At 47.8% G+C, this 22,734-nt stretch overlaps 1 protein-coding gene across 2 annotated transcripts in view; it reads left to right on the forward strand.

The window, feature by feature from the left end:
- LOC143940769 (baculoviral IAP repeat-containing protein 1a-like) overlaps positions 1–22,734 on the forward strand; it is a 206,367-nt gene that overhangs the window by 125,529 nt on the left and 58,104 nt on the right. For both annotated transcript variants that reach the window (XM_077462488.1, XM_077462489.1), the window contains 2 exons: positions 3,340–3,897; positions 4,000–4,099. In XM_077462488.1, the coding sequence (XP_077318614.1) occupies positions 3,340–3,897; positions 4,000–4,099 (658 nt within the window). The remainder of the gene's footprint in view (positions 1–3,339; positions 3,898–3,999; positions 4,100–22,734) is intronic.

Genomic DNA, 22,734 nt, shown 5'->3' on the forward strand with positions numbered 1-22,734 from the left:
CCCCGAGCTTCAATGTTCAGTGTCCTCATGCTTATCCCCGAGCTTCAATGTTCAGTGTCCTCATCCTTATCCGCAAGCTTCAATGTTCAGTGTCCTCATCCTTATCCCGAGCTTCAATGTTCAGTGTCCTCATCCCTATCCCCCTGCTTCAATGTTCAGTGTCCTCATCCCTATCCGCGAGCTTCAATGTTCAGTGTCCTCATCCTTATCCCCCTGCTTCGATGAGGACACTGAACATCGAAGCACGGGGATAAGGATGAGGACACTGAACATTGAAGCTTGCGGATAGGGATGAGGACACTGAACATTGAAGCATGGGGATAGGGATGAGGACACTGAACATTGAAGTTCGGGGATAAGGATGAGGACACTGAACATTGAAGCAGGGGGATAGGGATGAGGACACTGAACATTGAAGCACAGGGATAAGGATGAGGACACTGAACATTGAAGCTTGCGGATAGGGATGAGGACACTGAACATTGAAGCATGGGGATAGGGATGAGGACACTGAACATTGAAGCATGGGGATAGGGATGAGGACACTGAACATTGAAGTTCGGGGATAAGGATGAGGACACTGAACATTGAAGCAGGGGGATAGGGATGAGGACACTGAACATTGAAGCACAGGGATAAGGATGAGGACACTGAACATTGAAGCTTGCGGATAGGGATGAGGACACTGAACATTGAAGCATGGTGATAGGGATGAGGACACTGAACATTGAAGTTCGGGGATAAGTATGAGGACACTGAACATTGAAGCAGGGGGATAGGGATGAGGACACTGAACATTGAAGCTCGCGGATAGGGATGAGGACACTGAACATTGAAGCACGGGGATAAGGATGGACACTGAACATTGAAGCATGGGGATAGGGATGAGGACACTGAACATTGAAGTTCGGGGATAAGGATGAGGACACTGAACATTGAAGCAGGGGGATAGGGATGAGGACACTGAACATTGAAGCACGGGGATAAGGATGGACACTGAACATTGAAGCTGGGGGATAAGGATGGACACTGAACATTGAAGCTCGGGGATAAGGATGAGGACACTGAACATTGAAGCATGTAGCTCAGGATAGGCACTACAAGTCCCAGCAATGCAAAACCTACTAGGTAACAAGGGAAGTACTATTAGTGTTGTAACGAACGGCCCAGTGTTTGTGTTGTGTGTAACATCACTTCCGTAACATTATGTGATGGTTTCGCTGAACTGTATTGCCGAAACTATGTTGGAACGCACGGCGCGAGTGTTTGGAACGCATCGCGCATGCGCAGTACGCAACAACGTCACTTCCGCAGCATCCTGTGATAGGCAGCAAACTGTGACACTACACCGGCCACACCCTTTCCCGCCCACTCAAACTACAAGATCTCACAGTCAGGCTCCACCTTTCTGCCTCTGAGATGTTTAGCCCCAGTGAGTGCTCATTGAGAGCAGTTGAACAGCTGCTGAGGGAGGAGCGGACGTGGAGTTGGAGAAAGACTTTTTTTTTTCTTTCTTCTGCAATCTGTTCAGATTGCTTGGGCCCCCTGGTGGCCGGGCCCGGTATAACAGGGCCAGTTGTACTGGCTTATCAGCGGCCCTGAGCCCACCCATAGGAAATCTAGATAGCAGTGTGATCACCTAGCTACTAAATACAATAAAACAAAGAGTACAGAGCTACAACAGGAAGACCAGAGATCTCCATCAGTTCTAGATAGGAGTAATGAATGTCCCCCTCCTGGACACTGGTGTTGTTGAGTAGGCACTTACTTGGCACAACCAGAACTATACAAGCACCACCAGGCAGGAGATATATCCTTGCCAGATAGTGTCTGTTAAAAATTATTGGGTAGAATATTCTGGGCTCCAACACCAGACACTGGCGCTACTGCTACACAGTACAGTGGCTTTACTCCAGAATGCAATGAAAGCAGGGCATTCTTTTTGCAAGGACTGGTTAAAGCAGAACACCAGGATCAGCAAAAAAATCCCCTATTAGTACACCCCCCCCCCCCCCCCTGCACAAAACACTAAACAGTACATTTGTGAAATTCCTTACCATTAAAGGTGAAAAGTCTAATTGTAGTCCTCTCTGTAATTCAAAAAATGGCAGCATCTGTTCTGCCCAGGAGGAGCTGTTACACCAGGGATTGGATCATATCCTTTCCTCTTTCTATACACTATACACATCCCATCATGCTTTTTGCAGTGAATGTGGGAGGGTACACCAGGCCTGCTGGTAATTGAAGGTGTTGAAACACCTCAGTTTAGTTATCAGACCACATTCATTAGGTTAAAAATAAATCTTTGTTGTATACAAAAAATACAATTTATGACAACAAGGGTATAAATGTACCCATTGTCAAAGATAAAAACACAATAAATGACATATCAAAGCTCCAAAAAACTCAAGGCACTCTGAAGATAGAGACCCCTCCTTATGTACATTAAAAATGTAATAGGACTGTAAGTATTATCATATGGCAATATCATATCACACAAGTAGGGAGTGGCTCCTCCCAACGCATTTCGCCTTTGTCAGCTTCTTCAAGGGCTTAAGGGGTGCGGTAGCAATGGGTTACTACAAAAGAAAGAAGATATGCCCACATAATAGATATTCTTAGAACATATTCATTGTTTTCATGCCATTTTGATTATACATTACATACATTGAACATATTATCTTACAAAAATAGATTGAGATTCAGGATCCAAATGGGGGGTCTCACTTCAAGTGGTAGATCACTGCACCTCCCCAGTGTGAAAAGTAAAACTGAAATGAATGGGAGCGGTTTTCAAGTGCTTTACAGGTGCTATTTCTAGCGCTAAAACACCTGAACACTGCCTTAGTGTGAAAGGGGTCTAAAGGCAAATAGCAGGCCACAACTAACTCCTCGGTCATTGTTTGGGGCCTGCTGCTTGGAGTAGTATTAAACCCTCAGTGTGGTCATTTCACTGACCATAGATGTAAAGGTTCAGTTGTCCACTGGCCACCAACGTAAGGGGCACTTCTTTACTAAACACTACAACTGATCTCTGGTACTCTTTAAAGATGCCCCCTAACACTAATGATCCGAGGGAAACAACTTGTGTCAGTGGCTTCTTACATAAGAGATAGAAAGTGACACTCTATGGGTGCAAAGCATTTGCTAAGTGATGTTGGCACCAGAACTATAAAGTTAATATTTCAAGTGGAACCCTAAGTGACATTTTATGGAATTTCACTTGAGAAATGCTGGTTTAGTTAAAAACAGCTATTGGTTCTTTAAAATCTTACAAATATATTTCATTGATAAAAATTACTTAAAAAACTATTCAACATCTTTTTACCTATCTTGCAGAACACGAAATTATGGACCTGATTAATATATCTGAGCATGAGTCAACTCACAGCATTCCTTTACTGTTGTCTATGGCACATATAGATATAAATAAATCTGTCCAATTTTCTGAAGAAAAACACAGGAAAATACGAGAGCAGCTACCAAGAGGATCCAACTACTCCATGAGAAGTGAATTAAAAAGGCTGAAGAGTGTTTTGGCTCAAGATCCTTTATCCAGTTGGTCTCCAAAAGAGATCGCACGTGCAGGATTCTTTCGCACAGGCCTAGAGAACAGTTGTCAGTGCTTCTGCTGTGGATTGGTACTCTGCAAACAATCTTTATACTTTACCCCAATGGACCAGCACAGAAAATTTAACCCTGACTGTGACTTTGTTAAGGGCAATGATGTTGGGAATATATCAAAGTATGAAGTCCGTGTGCAGCTTAACACATTTCAGGCCAGCCACAGGGAAGCTATGGAAGATGAGCAAACCAGGTTACAGTCATTCTCTGGCTGGCCTGTCTATGCTTTAGTAGAGCCCTCTGTTCTTTCACAAGCTGGGTTTTTCTTCACTGGTAATTGCTCCATAATTCATTTTTTATATATTCATTTACAAAATGTCATGTTTGATGATCAGCACAGATGATGATTTTATTTCCCCATGTAAAATAATGCAGGTGCGAGAGACACAGCACAGTGCTTCTCCTGTGGAGGATGTTTGGGAAACTGGGAAGATAATGATGATCCATGGAAAGAACATACAAAATGGTTTCCTGAGTAAGTTATATAGAAGTTGATAATTTATGTGAAACAATATATTTTTATTGAAATATCAATATATTGCCATGCTACTAGGACTTAAAGTGTTACTAAACCCAGAACCCTGCATCCACTATATCTGGTCTCCCACAGTACACAGAACATGGAAATGCAATTATTTTAGTAAATATAAACTGCTAAATATCATTTCTCACCAGCAGTTATGCCGCACACACACGACCGGACCTATCAACAGACTTGGTCCGGCGGACAATCCGACGGACTTTGCAGCTGAGGTCTGCCGGACTTTCAAACAAATGGACTTGGCCACACACGATCACTCAAAGTCAGATGGATTTGAACGTGATGACGTAGAATAAGGAAGTTCATAGCCAATAGCTACCCTAGCGTCGGTTTTAGTCCGTCGGACTAGCACACAGACGACCGGATTTTTCGACCGGACTCGAGTCCGTCAGAAAGATTTGAAGCAAGTTTTATTTCTAGGTCCGCTTTTGGGAAGAAAAAGTCCGCTGGAGCCCACACACTATCGAATTGTCTGACGAATTCCAGTCCGCTGAACCAAATCCAGCAAAGTCCGGTCGTGTGTACGCGGCATTAGAGAAGTCTTGTGACTTCTATCAGTGTCTGATTAAAGCTTGTAGGAGGAGTTTTCATTCTCCCTTGAGATTGTCCTATGAGGTTGCAGGATCCCAGACCCTCTGTCTGGACAGTGCTGATTGGCCCTGTGCTGATTACATGCACTCTCTCTATCAATACACATCAAAGTGAGCATGTGCAGCTTGTCCCCTAACCTCTACTATCTGGAGATGGTTTGGGGACTCTGGTAAAAGGGAAGGATCAAAGAAGACAGGATCAAACAGGGTTTTTTATACAATTCAGAGGATTAACCCCTTTGTTTTCGCGGTGAATGTAACAAGCATGCTTTACGCCATATACAGACTGATTTTTGCTGTTGTGAGTTTAGTAACACTTTAATTCCCAGTGATTTATGGACAAGTTGCTCTCACCCCTGCTTAATCACCAACTCAAAACTGTATAGACTATAAAGATTAGTTTAGCACTTTTCCAATAACCACCTATTATTCATAAGTAAAAATAAAACAAATTCCAAAATGTGAACACAAATATGTGCTATATACACCCAATGTGAACTCTAAGGGCCGGTTCACACAGGGGGCGATGCGAGGCGACACCGACTTGCCTCGCCGCGACCTGCCGCGACCTCAGCGGCGACTTGCAAATGACTTCTGTATAGAAGTCAATGCAAGTCGCCCCGAGGTCGCCCAAAAGTAGTACAGGAACCTTTTTTCTGAGTCGGAGCGACTCGAGTCGCTCCTCTCAGAACGGTTCTATTGTACAGAACGGGGGCGACTTGTCAGGTCGCGGCACGGCAAGTCGTGTCGCCTCGTGTCGCCCCCTGTGTGAACCGGCCCTAAGTAGATCAGATACCCCACTTAGACTATCTTATATATAAAATCAAACTGAAAATATAATATTATTAATAAATTCAGCAAAGATATAGTCTAGTGTTTAAAAGGTGGCTTTATACCAGATTACTCCCAGCATGTATGACACCCCTATAGGAAGTGAATGGTGGACCTCCCAGAGCCATTTAGGATCGTGCACATACTCCCATCCTTTTTCTATACCTTTCTATGGGGTATATTCAATCCTTTTTACTATTATATACTGAATTTATCAATTTCCTGAATGGCTGAATCTCTCTATCCATGTGGTGACCATGGCTCTTTAAGTCTGGGAACAAATCGCATGAAAACAGTAAAGCAAATAAAGACTATAGAATATTAGCTTTTTTTAGCAGTTATATGCCAGTTCTCCCAGAGTGTCAGTTGTCTCAGTTTTTTGTTAGGCCGCGTACACACGGGCGGATTGTCTGCCCAACTTAGTCCGCTGAACCGTGTTTTAGCGGACAATCCGCTCGTGTGTGGGCTTCAGCGGACTTTTTCAGCGGACAATCTGACGGACTTAGTCTTTCGGAATTTCCGTAATTTTGTCCGTTCAAACTTGGTTTTGTCCGTCCAAACTTGGTTTCAGCGGACAGTCCGCTCGTGTGTAGGCAAGTTGGACGGACTAAGTATGGCGCATGCTCAGAAAGGATTTACACGGCCGAAGGTTGCATTGCAGTGTATTGGACGTTGTTTTTCTAGTCCCGTCGTACGTGCTGTACACGCATCGCGCAAGTTTTCAGCGGACTGTCTGTTCATCGTGTGTGGTCAAGTCCGTTCATTCAAAATTTGGACGGACTGTCTGTCGGATTGTCTGACGAACTTAGTTGGGCAGACAATCCGCCCGTGTGTACGCGGCCTAAGTGAAGCCCGAAGTCAGGATTTCCAATTATAGGAGTCATGGAGGAGGGCAGGGGCGAGATACATGTGTTGCGGAACAGTCTCCTCACAGCTGTCAGCGTAGACCCATTCAGGGGGTGATCCCTAATGTCTTTCGATAGAGATGTCGTGAGCCACGGGGAAGGTAGTAGAGGGGTGGTTGTATCTTCTACAGGGCCGGATTAACATAGGGGCTATTGGAGCTGCAGCTCCAGGCCCCTTTCTCAAGATAGGCCCATTTGCCCAAAAAAAACAAAAAGATTGACTTTGAGGATTGTAGCTCAGCGATCAGGAGTCATAGAGACCCCACATTTGGGGGGTAGGTAGCTAAAGACCCACTCCAGCACTGGTTAAAATATGGGGCTGCTATCATCTATGGTTCCGGAGATACAGGGCTGCTTGCACAGCCTGTCAGAAGCTACATACAGAGCGGCCAGTTTAAACACAATCTGGAAGACTCTGCAGCAGACTGAGAGGATGAACTCACAGTGCTCATAATAATTATTTGTATATTACTTATGATAATTAACCCCTTGCCACCCAGGCCCATTCTGAGACTTCTCTCCTACATGTAAAAGTCATCATTTTTTTTATGCTAGAAAATTACTCAGAACCCTCAAGCATTATATATTGTTTTAGCAGACACTCTATGGAATAAAATTGTGGTCTTTGCAACTTTTTATGTTACATGACATTTGCGCAGGAATTTTTCAAACTTTTTTTTTGGAAAGAAACTGTTTCATTCATTAAAAAATCCCACTAAAGTTAGCACTATTTTTTGTTGTGTACTAAGCGATGCTTTAAATTTTTTTACAGGTTACACGTTTAGACTTACAGAGGAGGTCTAGTGCTAGAATTATTGCTCTCGTTCTAACGATCGTGGCGTATGTAACCTGTGTGTATCTGGCTCTGATACTAACCAGTGCCTACCCAGGGACTGACTAGTATCTCTCCCCAGCCTGTCCCCACACACCCTCTCACCTGCTGACCTGTGAATGGGGCAATCACTCCCGCAGTGTTATTGTGTTCTGCCAGTGAATACAATACAATGATTAGTGTTGCTAACTATAGCTGGCAGCACTGATTGTTTTGGGGAAAACCTGACAGGCTGGTTGTACTCAAGTCGGTTAATAGGTTGACTTGTGTAAAACCAGCTAGCCCATACATAGATCGACTATGGCTGGTCTCTGCTTAATTGGTGTAATTTCAATCCATGTATGGCCCGATTAACCACTACGCAGTCCCTAAACATCCTTCCACAAACCTTTACATTTTTCCTTCCCAGATTTCTTCATCCTCCTCTCCCATACATAGTGCCCACTGTCATACTCTCCACACTTCTCTCCTATACATAGTGCCCACTGTCATACCCTCCACACTCCTCTCCTGTACATACTACTCACTGTCATACCCTCCATACTCCTCTCCTATACATAGTGCCCACTGTCATACCCTCCACACTTCTCTCCTATACATAGTGCCCACTGTCACACCCTCCACACTCCTCTCCTGTACATACTACTCACTGTCATTCCCTCCATACTCCTCTCCTATACATAGTGCCCAGCGTCATACCCTCCCTTCACACCCCTCTCCTGTAATTACTGCTTACTGTCCTACTCTCCACACTTCTCTCCTGTACATATTGCTCACTGTTATACCCTCCACACTGTTCTCTTATACATAGTGCCCAATGTCATACCCTCTACACTCCTCTGCTGTGCATACTGCCCACTGTCATACCCTTAACACTCCTCTCCTGTACATAGTGCCTTCTGCCATACCCTCTGCACTTCTCATGTACATAGTGCCCACTGTTAGACCCTCCACATTCCTCTCCCTCACCTGCACATACTTCCCACTTTTATACCATCCATACTCCTCCCCTATGCCTCTTACCCACAAAAACTGTTCTTTAAAATTATACTGAATATCCTCAATGTTACCAGCTCTAGAATGGGCACACTTTTGTCAGTGCAACTAAAGGAAATCTCACAGTCCTCATATTTGTTCTGCCCCATTATTAGTATTTATTTAATTTTGTAATTACTATTGTGATGTATAGAGGAACATAGGGGATGTCAGCTACTCTAAATATAGCAATTGTAAAAAAGCGTTCCTGAAAATATTTTTGAAATGTTGACAACTATGCACTTAGGCACTGCCCAAGGGCCACAGGGTCAGTAGGGGGCCCCATGAGAGGCTCGTGATATTAAAGCGGTAGTAAACTTTTCGAACATTACTACTTTTTAGAGGCCCTGGAGTAGGTTATGCCATAATGTACAAGTATGCCCAGCATATTAGCACATTAGGATACACTTAAATTGTCAGACTGAGCCCTCCAGTGCTGTGCTGTGATCAATCCTGTGGGGCCTGGGCACTAACATCTTCACCCGGTCTTCCTTCTGGGTTCTGTGCCTTCCGTCACTTGCCTTGGCCAGGCTGCACTGATGTCATTCCCACACATGCTCATGTGCATCCTCTCTCTCTCACCCCCCCCCCCCCTTTCTCTCTCATCCTCGATCCCTTACCCCTCACACCTCTTTCATCCCCTTTCTCTCTCTCTCATCCTCCCTCTCTCTCTTTAATTTAATTTGTTATAACAAAAAAATGTTTGCATTTTTATTTACTTATTGTTTATAAAAGGCCCTACCAAAATCCTCAGCACCAGGCCCATGATGTTCTTAATCTGGCCCTGATCTTCTATATCCATCCACACCCACTGTTTGTGTTCTTTGTTACAATGCCAGTCCACAACTCTAGCCAGCAATGTTGCCTTATAGTACCTACGCATATCAGGGAGACCTAAGCCTCCCTTTTCCTTTGGTCTGGATAAGGTTTGTAGTTTTGTTCTAGGTGGTTTGTGTGCCCATATGAAATTTCTAATGAGTACCTTCAGTTGTGTGAAGAATTTCAGGGGAATTCGGATTGGTAATGTTTGAAATACATATAGGATCCTCGGGAGTGCCGTCATTTTGAAGGCATTACATCGCCCAAACCAAGTCAAAGTTAATGCGTGCCAGCTCTCTAGGTCTACCTTTAGTTTACGTAACAAGGGGACATAGTTGTGTAGGTATAATTGCACCAGGTCCGGAGTGATGTCAATGCCCAGATAACGTATTGACTTATCTGCCCATTGAAATGCAAAAGCTGAGTGTAGGCAGTGAGCCTCAGACTCAGAGAAAGAGATGTTCAGGATAGCGGACTTGGCGCAGTTGACCTTGTAGTTTGAAAGGGCGTCGTATATTCGTAGAGCTTCCAAAATATTCAGGAGAGAGATGCAGGGATTGGAAACAAAAAAGATCAAATTGTCGGCGTAGGCCGCGAGCTTGTGGTGAGCCGATGGTTTCTGCACACCTATGATATTTAGATCGTTCCTCACGTGGCACATAAAAGGTTCCAACATAAGGGGGGGCAGGGGGCACCCCTGCCTCGTCCTGTTTGAGATTGGGAAGAATTCCAAATGCCAGTCATTTACTCGTACCGCCGCTGATGGTTTGGAGTATAGCGATGACACCCAACCTAGCATATTAGGGCCTAATCCGATATGGTCCAGAGTGTCCTGCAAAAAAGTGCCAGGCCATCATGTTGAAGGCCTTTTCTGCATCCGTAGAGAGTAGGAGAAAAGGCCTTCCCCACGTACATGCTGCATGGGTCAGGTTAAGGACTCGGGTCGTATTATCCTTTGCCTCTCACATGGATACGAACCCTACCTAATCTAAGTGTATTAAATTTGGGATATGTGGTATTAATCTGTTGGAGAGAATCTTTGAAAAAAGTTTCAGGTCCACATTTAAGAGCGCAATTGGGCGATAATTCCCACATTGTGACAGGTCCTTCCCTTCTTTAGGAATCAATGATATGTATGCCCGTAGTGAGTCTACAGGCATGTCATTACCCCCTTTTACCTTATTGTACGCATTTAAGAAGTGCTGTGTCAAGGACGCTGTGTAGGTGTGATAGTATGTCAAGGTGAAGCCATCAGCCCCTGGCGCCTTCCGTGGTTTTGTTTGAGCCACTGCCATTTGAAATTCCTCTGCCGTGATGTCCGATTCCAACGAGTCGCTGATCTCAGCGGGCAAGGTTGGCATGCCGGAGGCCCTGATGTATTCACCTGTTGCCTCCTTTTTAGAGGCTATTGTCTCTTCAGTTTCCCCTGTGTGAAGGTTATAGTTTCTGGTAGTAGTCATAGAATTCCCATGCTATGTCTTTTGATGTGTAAGCTTTGGAACCCTGCTTAGTGGTGATGTGCGGGATAAAAGTGCTCAGACTCGGACCCCTTAAAGCTCTTGCCAGCATTGCGCCTGGTTTGTTGGAGAATTCAAAGAGTGAGCATCTCGCCCATGCCAGGCGTTGGACTGTCTTTTGGTACAGAAGGTCCTTCAATTTTTTCCTGGCTTTGACCAGGGCTTCTAAGTGAGCTTCCACAAGTGATCGCTTGTGTAGGAGTTTGAGGGAGCGCACCTCGTTGATCAGCGAGTCAATTTGCTTGGTTCTTTCTCACTTTTTCTGAGATCCGATTCGGATCAACACACCCCTCACCATGCATTTATGCGCCTCCCAGATGCACATTGGGCTTAAGGATGGATTTGCATTTTCCCTAAAATAGTGTGCGATCACTTCCCCTACTTCTTTTCGGGTCTCAGGGATCTGCAGGAGAGACTCATTGAGTTTCCATGTGGGAAGATTGGCGTGTGGTCCGAAAGGAAGATATTGTCAATCCGGGTGGAGGCGACCATCAGTAGATCTCTATGCTGGATTTGAAAATAGTCGATCCTGGAGTATGTGCGGTGCAAGAAGTAGGTATTTTTCCTATCCTCCGGATTCATAACCCACCAAGGATCGACCAGATTCAAACCCTGTAGTTCTACCTTTAATTTTTTAAGGTGTGAGTATGTGAGATGCGACGCTCCCCTCGACACGTCCAGCAGGGGCTCTTGAGCGTAATTAAAGTCTCCATCCATCAGAAACACCCCCTCTCTGGCTTCCAGGATTATAGGGGGTTGAGATGTCCAGAATTCAGAAAGTACACCTTCATCAGGGTCACTGTGGTACTTCTAATCTTGCCCTTAACCAATAAATAGCGACCCTGTGGGTCAGCCCTCACTTCAAGTAGGGACCATGGTACCGACCTTGCCATCAGTATGCTGACCCCTTTAGATTTTGTAATAGGGGAGGGTGCATGATATACTATGGGGAAACTTCTGTTGCCGAGCCTAGGAACCGCCTGTTGCTTAAAGTGCGTTTTCTTGCAGGAACACTATCTGGGTAGGGGATTTTTTGAGGTCCGAGAGAAGTCTAGAACGCTTCTCTGGCGTGGACAAGCCCTGGGTATTCAGGGATGTGAATTTGATCCCCTGGGGAGTAGGACCCTCTGCAGTGTTCACCGTGGATGGCATGATGCGGGCAGGGGGAGGGGGGAGAAAAAAAAGCGGGAGAGGATAGGTGGGAGGGTAAGAAGAAGAGGAAAGGTAGAAGAGGGAGGAGTAGAAGCAGAAAGAGATAGAGGAGGAAAGTTGGCACCAAAGGTATGGATTTGCAGGAGCAACTTCAAGGGTGCCCTACTGTGCTAATTTAAGCCTTGCGCACACTAGGGCAACCTATATGCAGAGCGTGGAAGACTGGCTCAGTCAGGACTACAGGTGACGTGTGATTGAACCAGAATATCAATCTCAACCAATATATAGCCTTAAACTGTGACCAAAGTCAGAAGCATTAACGATTCTAGGGGGGTGCCACGTGCCCCCTAACTGTTGCATGCTGCTACCGGGCTCAGCAGGCCACATATCAAAACCCCCTATTTGCTAATCATTCTCCCCCGGGGAGTGGGAATGGGCCCGACCAGAACTAGGTCCCTAGGTTTTGGTCCTACTATGAACTGATATTGCGATCCCCTGCCCCCCCATGGTGACCGGACGTCCCCCCCCCCCCCCCAACAAACCAAGATCAACAATGGTGACATTAACACATGAGGAACGTAACAGAAAATGCGTGGGGTGGTGGACGAGGAGGGGGAACCGCGCCCCCCCCTCCATCTTCGGGGTTGGTTTAGGGACTCCGCCAGTTCAATGTATGGTTATCAGTTTGCACGTAACTTAAACCAAACATGTAGCCCACTACAATATGAACTGTCTTAATAACCTCTGTTTGTTCCAAAACATTCCCCTCTATCCAGAGCTTACCCCCAGTCCTGTACAACTCTAATAGAAAGTCTACTTATCGTAGGGGTTGCCCCACCAGACAAGCAGGTCGGGGCTCGGGAAAGGTGAAGTCATCTCTGGATCCCCGTCTTGATCTTGTACGTTGACGCCGCCTGCTGGGTCTTCAAGGTCTTGGTAGCGGCAGCCTTGCAGTGTCCGTCATAGACAGGTAATACAGCCAGTCAGGGATGGGGGTCTCTTGCATCCCCAGAAATGCACACAGTTCCGGGAGCTGTTCCGGCCACCGCAGGCCAAAGGAGTTATTTCCTTTGAGGACTATAAGTTGAAAAGGGTGTCCCCATCGACATGTGGCTCCGGCATTTCTCACAGCTTCCAGTAATGGACGTAACACACCCCGCATCCTTAACGTGAGCCGTGACAGATCAGGGGACACTTGCACCACGGCCCCGTCAAAGTCTACTGGGCCTTTGGTCCAGGCTTGCCGCAGAATTTCCTCTTTAATGGAGTAGAAAAGGACCCTGGCCAAAACGTCTCTTGGGGCAGCTGGGTCTCTGCCCCTGGGGCCTTGTACTCTATAGACCCAGTCCAATTCTAGTTCAGCCGTCAGGGGTTTATCAAGCAGTTTATTGAAAATGGCCATGACAGTGGACTTTAGGTCTCTACCTGAAGTAGCTTCAGGGAGACTGCAGAGCATAATATTGTTTCTGTGGCTGCGATTTTCCCCATCGTCTACGGAAAGCTGCAGCATGATCAGGCGGCGTTTGTAGTTCAATTGGGCATCCTCCAACGACAGCACCCTAGCCTCCAGAGTGCCCAAGGCATTCTCCAGCACCGTCACGCATGAATCCCCTGTGTCAATGCGCTGTTTAAGTTCATTAATCTCCTTAGAGTAGGTACTCACGATTGTTGCAGTGGACTCAGTGATGTCTTGTTTTGTGGGGAGTAGCGCCATTATCTCCCTCCATGCCTCGGCGTGCGGGTGTCCCTGTGTGCCAAGCCCCCGGCACCGTCTGTGATCCTTCTATGCCTGGGATGTCCAGGGAGGGAATCGGGGAGTCCACACTAGCCCCTGATAAACGCGGCTCCTGTGATGTCTGGAGGGGTCCCTTCCCAGACTTCTTGTGTGGGCTGTGTTTGCCGAGTAAGTGAGTGGCGGCGCAATGTTGTAACCCGCGGCCTGTGTTGGAGCAGCGGGATTGCAGAGAAAGTAAGCCGCTATATCCAAGTTCCTGTGTGTGGCTGGTGTCCCGGGCTTCTGGTCCAACGTGGACATATGCCGGTCTGATGGTCTGTGCGCTGGGTGAGGTATTCGGCCCGATCGTTTCAGCTCCAAAAATGTGCGGCCTCATAGCACCATAGCCAAGCCACGCCCCAGATGTATTTTATTGACACATAATTTTGAAGTGGAAAGAAAATGATAAATGGTTTTCATTTTTTTTTTTTTTACAAATAAATGTCTGAAAAATGTGGCATGCATTTGTATTCAGCCCCCTTTACTCTGATACCCCTAACTAAAATCTAGTGGAACCAATTGCCTTCAGAAGTCACCTAATAAGTAAATAGAGTCCACCTGAGTGTAATTTAATCTCAGTATAAATACAGATGTTCTGTGAAGCTCTCAGAGGTTTGTTAGTGAAGCTTCGTGAACAAACAGCATCATGAAGGCCAAGGAACACACCAGACAGGTCAGGGATAAAGTTGTGGAGAAGATTAAAGCAGGGTTAGGTTATAAAAAATATCCCAAGCTTTAAACATCTCACAGTACAGTTCAACCCATCATCTGACAATGAAAAAAAGTATGGCACAACTGTAAACCTACCAAGACATGGCCTTCCACCTAAACTGACAGGCCGGGCAAGGAGAGCATTAATCAGAGAAGCAGCCAAGAGACCCATGGTGACTCTGGAGAAGCTGCAGAGATCAGCAGCCCAGGTGGGAGAATTTGTCCACAGGACGACTATTAGTCATGCACTCCACAAATCTGCTCTTTATGGAAGAGGGGCAAGAAGCCATTGTTGAAAAAAATCCATAAAAAGTAATGTTTTCAGTTTACTAGAAGCCATGTGAGGGACACAGCAAACATATGGAAGAAGGTACTCTGGTCAGATGAGACCAAAATGTAGCTTTTTGGCCTAAAAGAAAAACGCTATTTGTGGCGGAAAATTAACACTATACATCACCTGAACACACCATCCCCACGTGAAATATAGTGGTGGCAGCATCATGTTGTGGGGATGTACAGCCAGAGCTGCAATACAATGTTTTAGATCAAAGGCAATTCATGTGTTAGAATGGCCCAGTCAAAGTCCAGACCTAAATACAATTGAGAATCTATGCAAAACTTGAAAATTGCTGTTCACAGCCGCTCTCCATCCAATCTGACAGAGCTTCAGAGCTTGAGCTGTTTTGCAAAGAAGTATTGGAAACAATTTCACTCTCTAGGAAGTCCGCCGGACCCAGTTCCTATTGGGAAGCCCGTTCATCGGACCAAATACGACGCAAGGGCAGCTACAGCACCTGCCCGCGAGAATGTTTCTCACGCTGGTTCTCGGCGACAGGGTACTGTACATCTTGCGCTGGCTGCAATAGGAAAAACAAATTTTCCTATTGCAGCGGGGGCAAGGGGGCATGCCCCTTCAGGGGCATACCAGGCCCTTAGGTCTGGTATGGATTATAAGGGGAACCCCCTACGCCGAAAAAATGGCGTGGGGGTCCCCCCAAAATCCATACAGACCCTTATCCGAGCATGCAGCCTGGCTGGTCAGGAAAGGGGGTGGGGACGAGCGAGTGCGCCCTCGAACCGTACCAAGCCACATGCCCTCAACATGGGGGGGCCCCCAACATGGGGGGCCCCCCACCCCAAAGCACCTTGTCCCCATGTTGATGAGGACGAGGGCCTCTTCCCGACAACCCTGGCCATTGGTTTTCGGGGTCTGCAGGCTTTAATAAGGGGGCCCCCAGATCCCGGCCCTCCATCCTATGTGAATGTGTATGGGGTACATCCTACCCTTGCCCATTTACCTGGGGGAAAAGGCGTCAATAAAAAAACACACTACACAGGTTTTTAAAGTAGTTTATTAGGCAACTCCGGGGGTCTTCTTCCGACTTCGGGGGTCCCTTCCGACTTCTCCGTGCTTTCCGGTTCTTCTCCCGCTCTCTGGCCTCTTCTCCCGCCTCTTCTGCCGGGCTCCTTTACTATTTTCTGCTCTTTTTCCACTCTTTTGCTAGCGGTGGCCCGGCTTTCTCCTTCGTCACCGCCTTCTTCTTCTTCCTTCTTTTGTTCTTCCGATGTTGACACGACACTCTCTCCCGCTGTAATGCCGTGGACACCGTGAGCAACGACTTATGTAGGCATAAGGGGCGGGGTCACTGGGTGATGTCACCCTGTGACCCCGCCTCTTATGATGCCACAGTCCCGGGGGCATGCTGGGACTGTGACGTTATAAGGGGCGGAGTCACCGGGTGACCTGGTGACCCCACCCATTATGCCTATATAAGTCGTTGCGCATCGTGTCCACGGCATTACAGCGGGAGAGAGCATCATGTCGGAAGAACAGAAGAAGGAAGAAGAAGACGGCGACAAAGGAGAAAGCCAAGCCACGACTAGCAGAAGAGCGGCAAAAGAGCAGAAGATGGCAGAGGAGCCCGGCAGAAGAACCGGAGAACGGGAGAAAAGGCCAGAGAGCGGGAGAAGAACCGGAAAGCACGGAGAAGTCGGAAGGGACCCCCGAAGTCGGAAGAAGACCCCCGGAGCTAACTAATAAACTACTTTAAAAACCTGTGTAGTGTATTTTTTAATTGACACTTTTTCTCCCAGGTGAATGGGTAGGGGTGTGATGTACCCCATACTCATTCACATAGGGTGGAGGCCGGGATATGGGGGCCCCCTTATTAATTAACTTATTCCGATAAGCCCCCCGCCCGTAGACCCTGACAACGAATGGCCAGGGTTGTCAGGAAGAGGCCCTTGTCCTCATCAAAATGGGGACAAGGTGCTTTGAGGTGGGGGGCCCACAGGGTGCCCCACTTCCCCAAAGCATCCACCCCCCATGTTGAGGGCATGTGGCGTGGTACGGTTCAGGAGGGGGGGGCGCTTGCCCGTCCCCACCCCCTTTCCTGACCATCCAGGCTGTGTGCTCGGATAAGGGTCTGGTATGGACCATGGGGGGACCCCCACGCCGTTTTTTCCTTCTTGGGTGGACCTTACAATATACACAATGTCATAAACAGCTTTCCTGATGCCTTCGTGGCAGCATACGCATGGTTGGTTGCTCCCCGCCAGTGCACAGGACCATTATAACTTTATAAAAGAGAGCGATGCCCCCTGCCCCCATCCTTTCCACATATCACTCCAATCAGGAATGGGTCCTGCTAGCATTCCCACAAGAAGGGAATTCATTAAAACTGCACAAATTGGATGTAGCAAGAGCCTTAAAGTCCTACATTTCCACTACTCTACACCTCCAGAAAGATGAAAGATTATTTGTAGTTCCCAGTGGGGCAAGGAAAGGGCAAACAGCATCGAAACACACAATAGTAGGATGGATTGTGCGGATTATACACATCGCTAAGCAGTATTGGGCTTCCTGTTCCTTTGGAAGTGAATGCGCACTCGACAAGAGGTCTTTCATCTCTTGGGTAGCCTCGGCAATGGTCTCCCCAGATACAATCTGCAAAGCAGCAATCTGGTCCTTGTTCTCTACGTTTATGGCTCACTACAGCCTAGATCCAGCTAGTCTTACCTCCTGGGATTTTGGGAGCAAGACCTTACAATTTTCTTTTTCGTAATAGTTTCTTAAAATAATTTTGTTTTCTCCTTCATTCACTGACGGACACAGCTCATTTAATTCTCGACCCTAGGTTATCACGCACCTTCAGGAGAGGACTAGGCAGAACATGTAACACATGTAAAAACAGCAAGACTGTACAGCACCGCCCAGGGGGCGGTCCCTCTGGCTATGACCCCTCACCCTGCTTCAGCTCAGTTTTTTTCTGCCTAGTGTAGGAGATGGACTTGGCTCCTTGAGGGGACCATTGGTCCTGGGATTTTTTTGATTTTTTTTACAATTTTTGATCCTGTGGTCTACAATCAACAACTGACTGGGTGACAGGCTGGATAACATAGATCCTTGTAGTCTATCCAGCCTGGCCATCGAGCGTGAGCAGACTCTAGCTACGTGCTGGGTCAGCCGCGACATGCCCCTTCTGCTCCAGGGGCGGCCAGTGAGCTATATGCTCCGGGGCACACATATGACTGGGCTACTGCTGTCTGTGTCACAGTGTGCCATGGCCAACAGCCACCCCTTACTGCTTGGGTGATGGGTCTGTGGTGGAATGCGTCCAGCAATCCCGACTGGAAGGGTAAGTATGGCTCTCCCTGCCTCGGCAGGATAGAGCAGCTGGCCATTCCCTGGGAGGTCAACTAGGGGGTCTCTCAATCTCCCTTTGCTCTCTCCCTATCCCTCATTCCCTCCTCCCCCTGCTGGGGCCGCTGTGTGACTGGGCATGAGGTGCAGTGTATGTACCTAGGCCGGTGGTCCTCCGGGGGGCTCTGAGCTTTGGCAGGGCTGCGCTGGCTGTTAGGGGCCGTTTTTTGCTTTTCTGCCCCTTTTTTCTGCGCTGTGAGGTGCTTGAGTAAATTTACCTCAGGAGACCACGGCCATTTTCCTGTAGTCTTATGCAGTGTATGGGCTGTCAGTCATTTTCTAGAAGGTTCGACGGCCATTTTCTTGGTGATTTTTGTACTGACGGCCAGCGGCCATTTTCTTGTAGCCTCGGTGCATTTTTACCTCTAGTGCTGGGTCTGTGTACCTCAGAACAGCATGATTTTCACTCGGAGCACTTTGTGACTGAAACGGGGCAGAGCGGTCAGCGGCAGCACAGCGCAGAACTCGGTCAGGGTGGTGAGTCCTGCAGTGGGGCCCCCCAGTCTGTGAGCAGCTAGGAGGGTGGGATTTATGTACCTTGCCTTAAGTCCCTAAGTTTCAGCAGGCGAGAGAGGGTCAGCATGGCGTCAGAAGCTGGCGCTTCTTCCCCAGACATCCCTGCTATTGTAATCAGCTCACCTGCAAAAAATGCGGTGCCTCTGGATGCGTTGTTGGCAGTCCTGGAGACCTTTGTTGCCAGGGTTGAAGCGGCGTGCAGGCGCAAGGGGGGTAAAAAACGCCCCTGCCCCTCCTCTTCTGGGGAGAGCTCTGATTTATACTCGGATCCCGTGTGACTGGCAGACCCTGTTCTGACATGTCAGATGATGCGGAACAGGACTGTTCGGACAGTGAGAATGACTCCTAGTTAGCACAGGAAAAAGCACTAGTAGGAGCACTTATCACTGCGATGCAAGATACCCTGAAGATACAGGATGCAGCAGGGACCTTTGCTGAGGTGGCGGTCCCTTTTGGGTCCCGAAAACTGGCCCACACACCTAAGGTGTTTCCGTATTTGACTTATTTTGATAAGTTCATCTAAAAGGAATGGGGAAGTCCGCAGCGGGCCTTTTCATTACCAAGAATGGCGGTGCGTTACCCCTTTGAGGAGAGCCTCCTGAAAAAATGGACGTCCCCTCCGGTCGTTGACCCCTCGGTATCCAGGTTAAATAAAGTAACCACGATTCCAGAAGAAGGGACTCCTGCCTTCAAGGACCCTGTCGACAGGAGGGCCGAGGCAGTGGCCCGGTCCGTGTTTATGGTACTGAAGTCAGCGTTACGACCTGTGCTGGCCACGGCCTTGGTGTTGCAGCCGCTTACTGAATGGGTAAAGTTGTTGCACTGTGAATTGAAGAAGCAACAGTCTCCCCCGGTCTGCGTAGAGCTGGCAGACCAGTTGGTGCATGGCCTTAAGTATGTCTGTGATGCGGCCCTGGATATGGTCCCCCTGTATCAGCAGTGGTGCTACAGCGCCTGATTTGGCTGAAATGAATGCTGGTCTGCGGACCAGGCATCTAAAAAAGCACTGGCGGATTTGCCCTTCCAAGGTAAGAGGCTTTTTGGAGCTTCGCTGGATGACATTATTAAAAATGTTACCGATGGGAAGAGCACATTGCTCACACCGTCCAGGAAGGGTAAGGAGCCACGCCATAGGCAAGGGCCCTCTTTTTCTCCTCAAACGGCTTTTTCGCCTGCCTGGGCTGGCAGGTAAGCGCTCCCAGTCTGACAAGGCACCTGCTGAAGGACAAAACGTTCCTGGTTTTGCAAGCCAAACAAGTCTGCAAACAAAAATGTTACCGCGTGAGCGTTTGCCCCCGCCCAACTCTCGGGTGGGGGGTTACCTTCGGGAGTTTGCAGCTCGGTGGACCTCTCTACTGTCTGACCAATGGGTCTGCAAACTGGTTTCATCTTGATACAAGATAGTTTCTTTCTTGTCCACCAAATAGATACATACAGGACCTGCTACTGCGCGGGGTGATAGTGCCTGTACCGACGCTGGAAAGGTTTCAGAGATTCTACTCCAGTCTGTTTGTAGCCCCCAAAAAGGAAGGGGTTATGTTCAATCCTGGAATTGAAGGCCCTCAATAGCTATGTGAAAGTGCAAATATTCATGAATGAGTTTGCTCTGTGGTCGCTGCACTTCATCAGGGGGACTTTCTGGCATCCCTGGATATCCCGGATATACCTACATGTACCCATATGTACCCATATGCCTCAGGCATCAGAGGTTTCTGCAATTTGCAGTCGGGGAAGAACACTACCAGTTTGTGGCTCTCCCTTTTGGCCTGGTGTCAGCACCCCGAGTCTTTACCAAAGTGTTAGCTCCAATTCTGGCGCTGTTAGGGCAATGTGGGATCGCAATCGTGGGTTACCTAAACTACCTACTTCTGAGGGCAGCTTCCGCCACAGAATTAAGGGAGGATGTAGAGATCATCATGCAGACTTCCTGGGAGTTTGGTTGAGTGCTGAACCAAAAGGAGTCCGTGCTAGTGCCGAGTCAACGCTTGGAGTACCTGGGCTTACTGTTGGACACCTCAAAAGTGAGAGTTTTTCTCCCTTCAGACAAGCTGCAGACTCTTCAAGCTGCGGTGAAGTTATTGGTGAACCGCAGGTGGTCGTCGCTGTGATTCTGCATGCAAGTTCTGGGCCTCATGGTAGCCACTTTTAAAGCGGTACCGTACGCTCAATTTCACATTCGAGTCCTACATAAGGAGATTTTGTCAAAATGGGACAAATCCCCGTTATCCCTGGATTGTCAAATTCGAGTGAGCCAGCTGGTCCGGGATTCCCTTCTCTGGTTGTTGAGGTCTTTGAACCTTCGGTCCGGGAAGTCGTTCCTTCTTGTCCATTGGACGGTGATCACAACGGACTCCAGCCGGACCAGTTGGGGAGGAGTTCCGGGAAGAATCCCAACTGCCAATCAATGTGCTCGAGCTTCGGGCAATCAGGCTGTGCCTCTCCACATGGTCAATGAGGCTACATGGGTGTCCGATCAGGATCCAGTCGGACAATGCCACGGTGGTGGCGTACGTCAACCATCAAGGAGGAACAAGGAGCTCAGCTGCAGCACGGGAGGTCGCTCACATCTTCCAGTGGGCAGATCGACACATGCCGGTCCTGTCGGCCATATACACCCCAGGCGTAGAAAACTGGCAGGCGGACTACCTAAGTCATCAGATGCTGGACCCAGGGGAATGGTCGTTGCATCCGGAGGTATTCCGGATTTTTCCAACATCCCTTGGCGACTCACTCATTGGTGAGTACTTTTGTGCAAGGGTTCTATGCGTAATCCCTCCGGTTCGACCACGGCTACCTCCGTGGGATCTGAATCTAGTGCTATCGGCGCTTCAGAAACCGCCATTTGAAATCATTAGGGAGATACCCTTGTTAACTTTTTCTCAGAAAGTAGTCTTTCTAGTGGCTATTACATCTGCCAGGAGGGTTTCTGAGTTGGCGGCATTGTCATGCAAGTCTCCCTACCTGGTCATCCACAAGGATAAGGCGGTGCTATGTCCACAGTCCTCTTTCCTTCCAAAGGTGGTTTCGGCATTCCATCTAAATGAGGACATCGTGTTACCATCCTCATATCCTAAGCCGACACACACAAAAGAGATTGCCTTACATTCCCTGGATGTGGTGGTCTACCAGTGTATCTGTCTTTTACAGGTCCTTTCCGGAAATCAGACTCTCTGTCTCAGTGGCTGGTCCAAAGAGAGGTCTGGCGGTCTCATTGTCCACCATTTCTAGGTGGATCAGACAGATCGTGGTTCAGGCCTATGCCTTAATGAGGCGGTTGCCCCCTTTTCCTGTCAGGGCTCATTCCTCCAGGGCAATTGGAACTTCCTGGGCTTTCCGACATCAAGCGTCTGTCTCCCAGGTTGACGTAAGCGCATCTTGCTTGCTTTGGCCACAAGGTTTTTCAGGTGGCTTACAAGTTTGTTGTATATGCATCTTTTGATGCATATGTTGGCCGCTGGTTTTGATGGCGGCCGTTTAAGATGGCAACTCCTCTGTTGAGGTGTTCCTTTTGTTGTGGGTGAAGTCATGTTTTGCTGTTTCCACCCCTCATTTTTTTGACACTGCTTGGGGCCGTCCCTAAGGTCAAGAATTAAAGGAGCTGTGTCCGTCAATGAACGAAAGAGAAAATGGGATTTTTGTACTCACCGGAAAATCCTTTTTTCTGAAGTTCATTGACAAACACAGCACCCACCCCTCCTATTTATGTTTGTACTGCTTTTTGACCAACTGAGCTGCAGGAAGCAGGGTGAGGGGCTATAGCCAGAGGGACCGCCCCCTGGGCGGTGCTGTGCATTCTTGCTGTTTTTACATGTGTTACATGTTCTGCCTAGTCCTCTCCTGAAGGTGGCGTGATAACCTAAGGTCAAGAATTAAAGGAGCTGTCTCCGTCAATGAACTTCAGAGAAAACGATTTTATGGTGAGTACAAAAATCCCATTTTCTTCAGCATTCCCTCCTTGGTAGCAAGCTATTTACCATGCGTATTCTGCCATGAAGGCACCAGAAAAAAAGAAAAATGTAATCATTACCTTTCCGTAATTTTCCTTTCTTGGTGCCTGTTCATGACAGCATTTCCATCCTTCATGTTCTTATTATTGTGGCTGAATTGAGTCTAGGTACGAAAATGGGGGCGGAGGGCATCGCTCTATTTTATAGCGTTATAATGGTCCTGTGGCTTGGCCATGG

This window comes from Lithobates pipiens, unplaced genomic scaffold (genome assembly GCF_037356315.1).
Source record: "Lithobates pipiens isolate NorthernLeopardFrog02 unplaced genomic scaffold, aLitPip1_a1.2 Scaffold_3, whole genome shotgun sequence".
Classification (NCBI taxonomy): domain Eukaryota; kingdom Metazoa; phylum Chordata; class Amphibia; order Anura; family Ranidae; genus Lithobates; species Lithobates pipiens.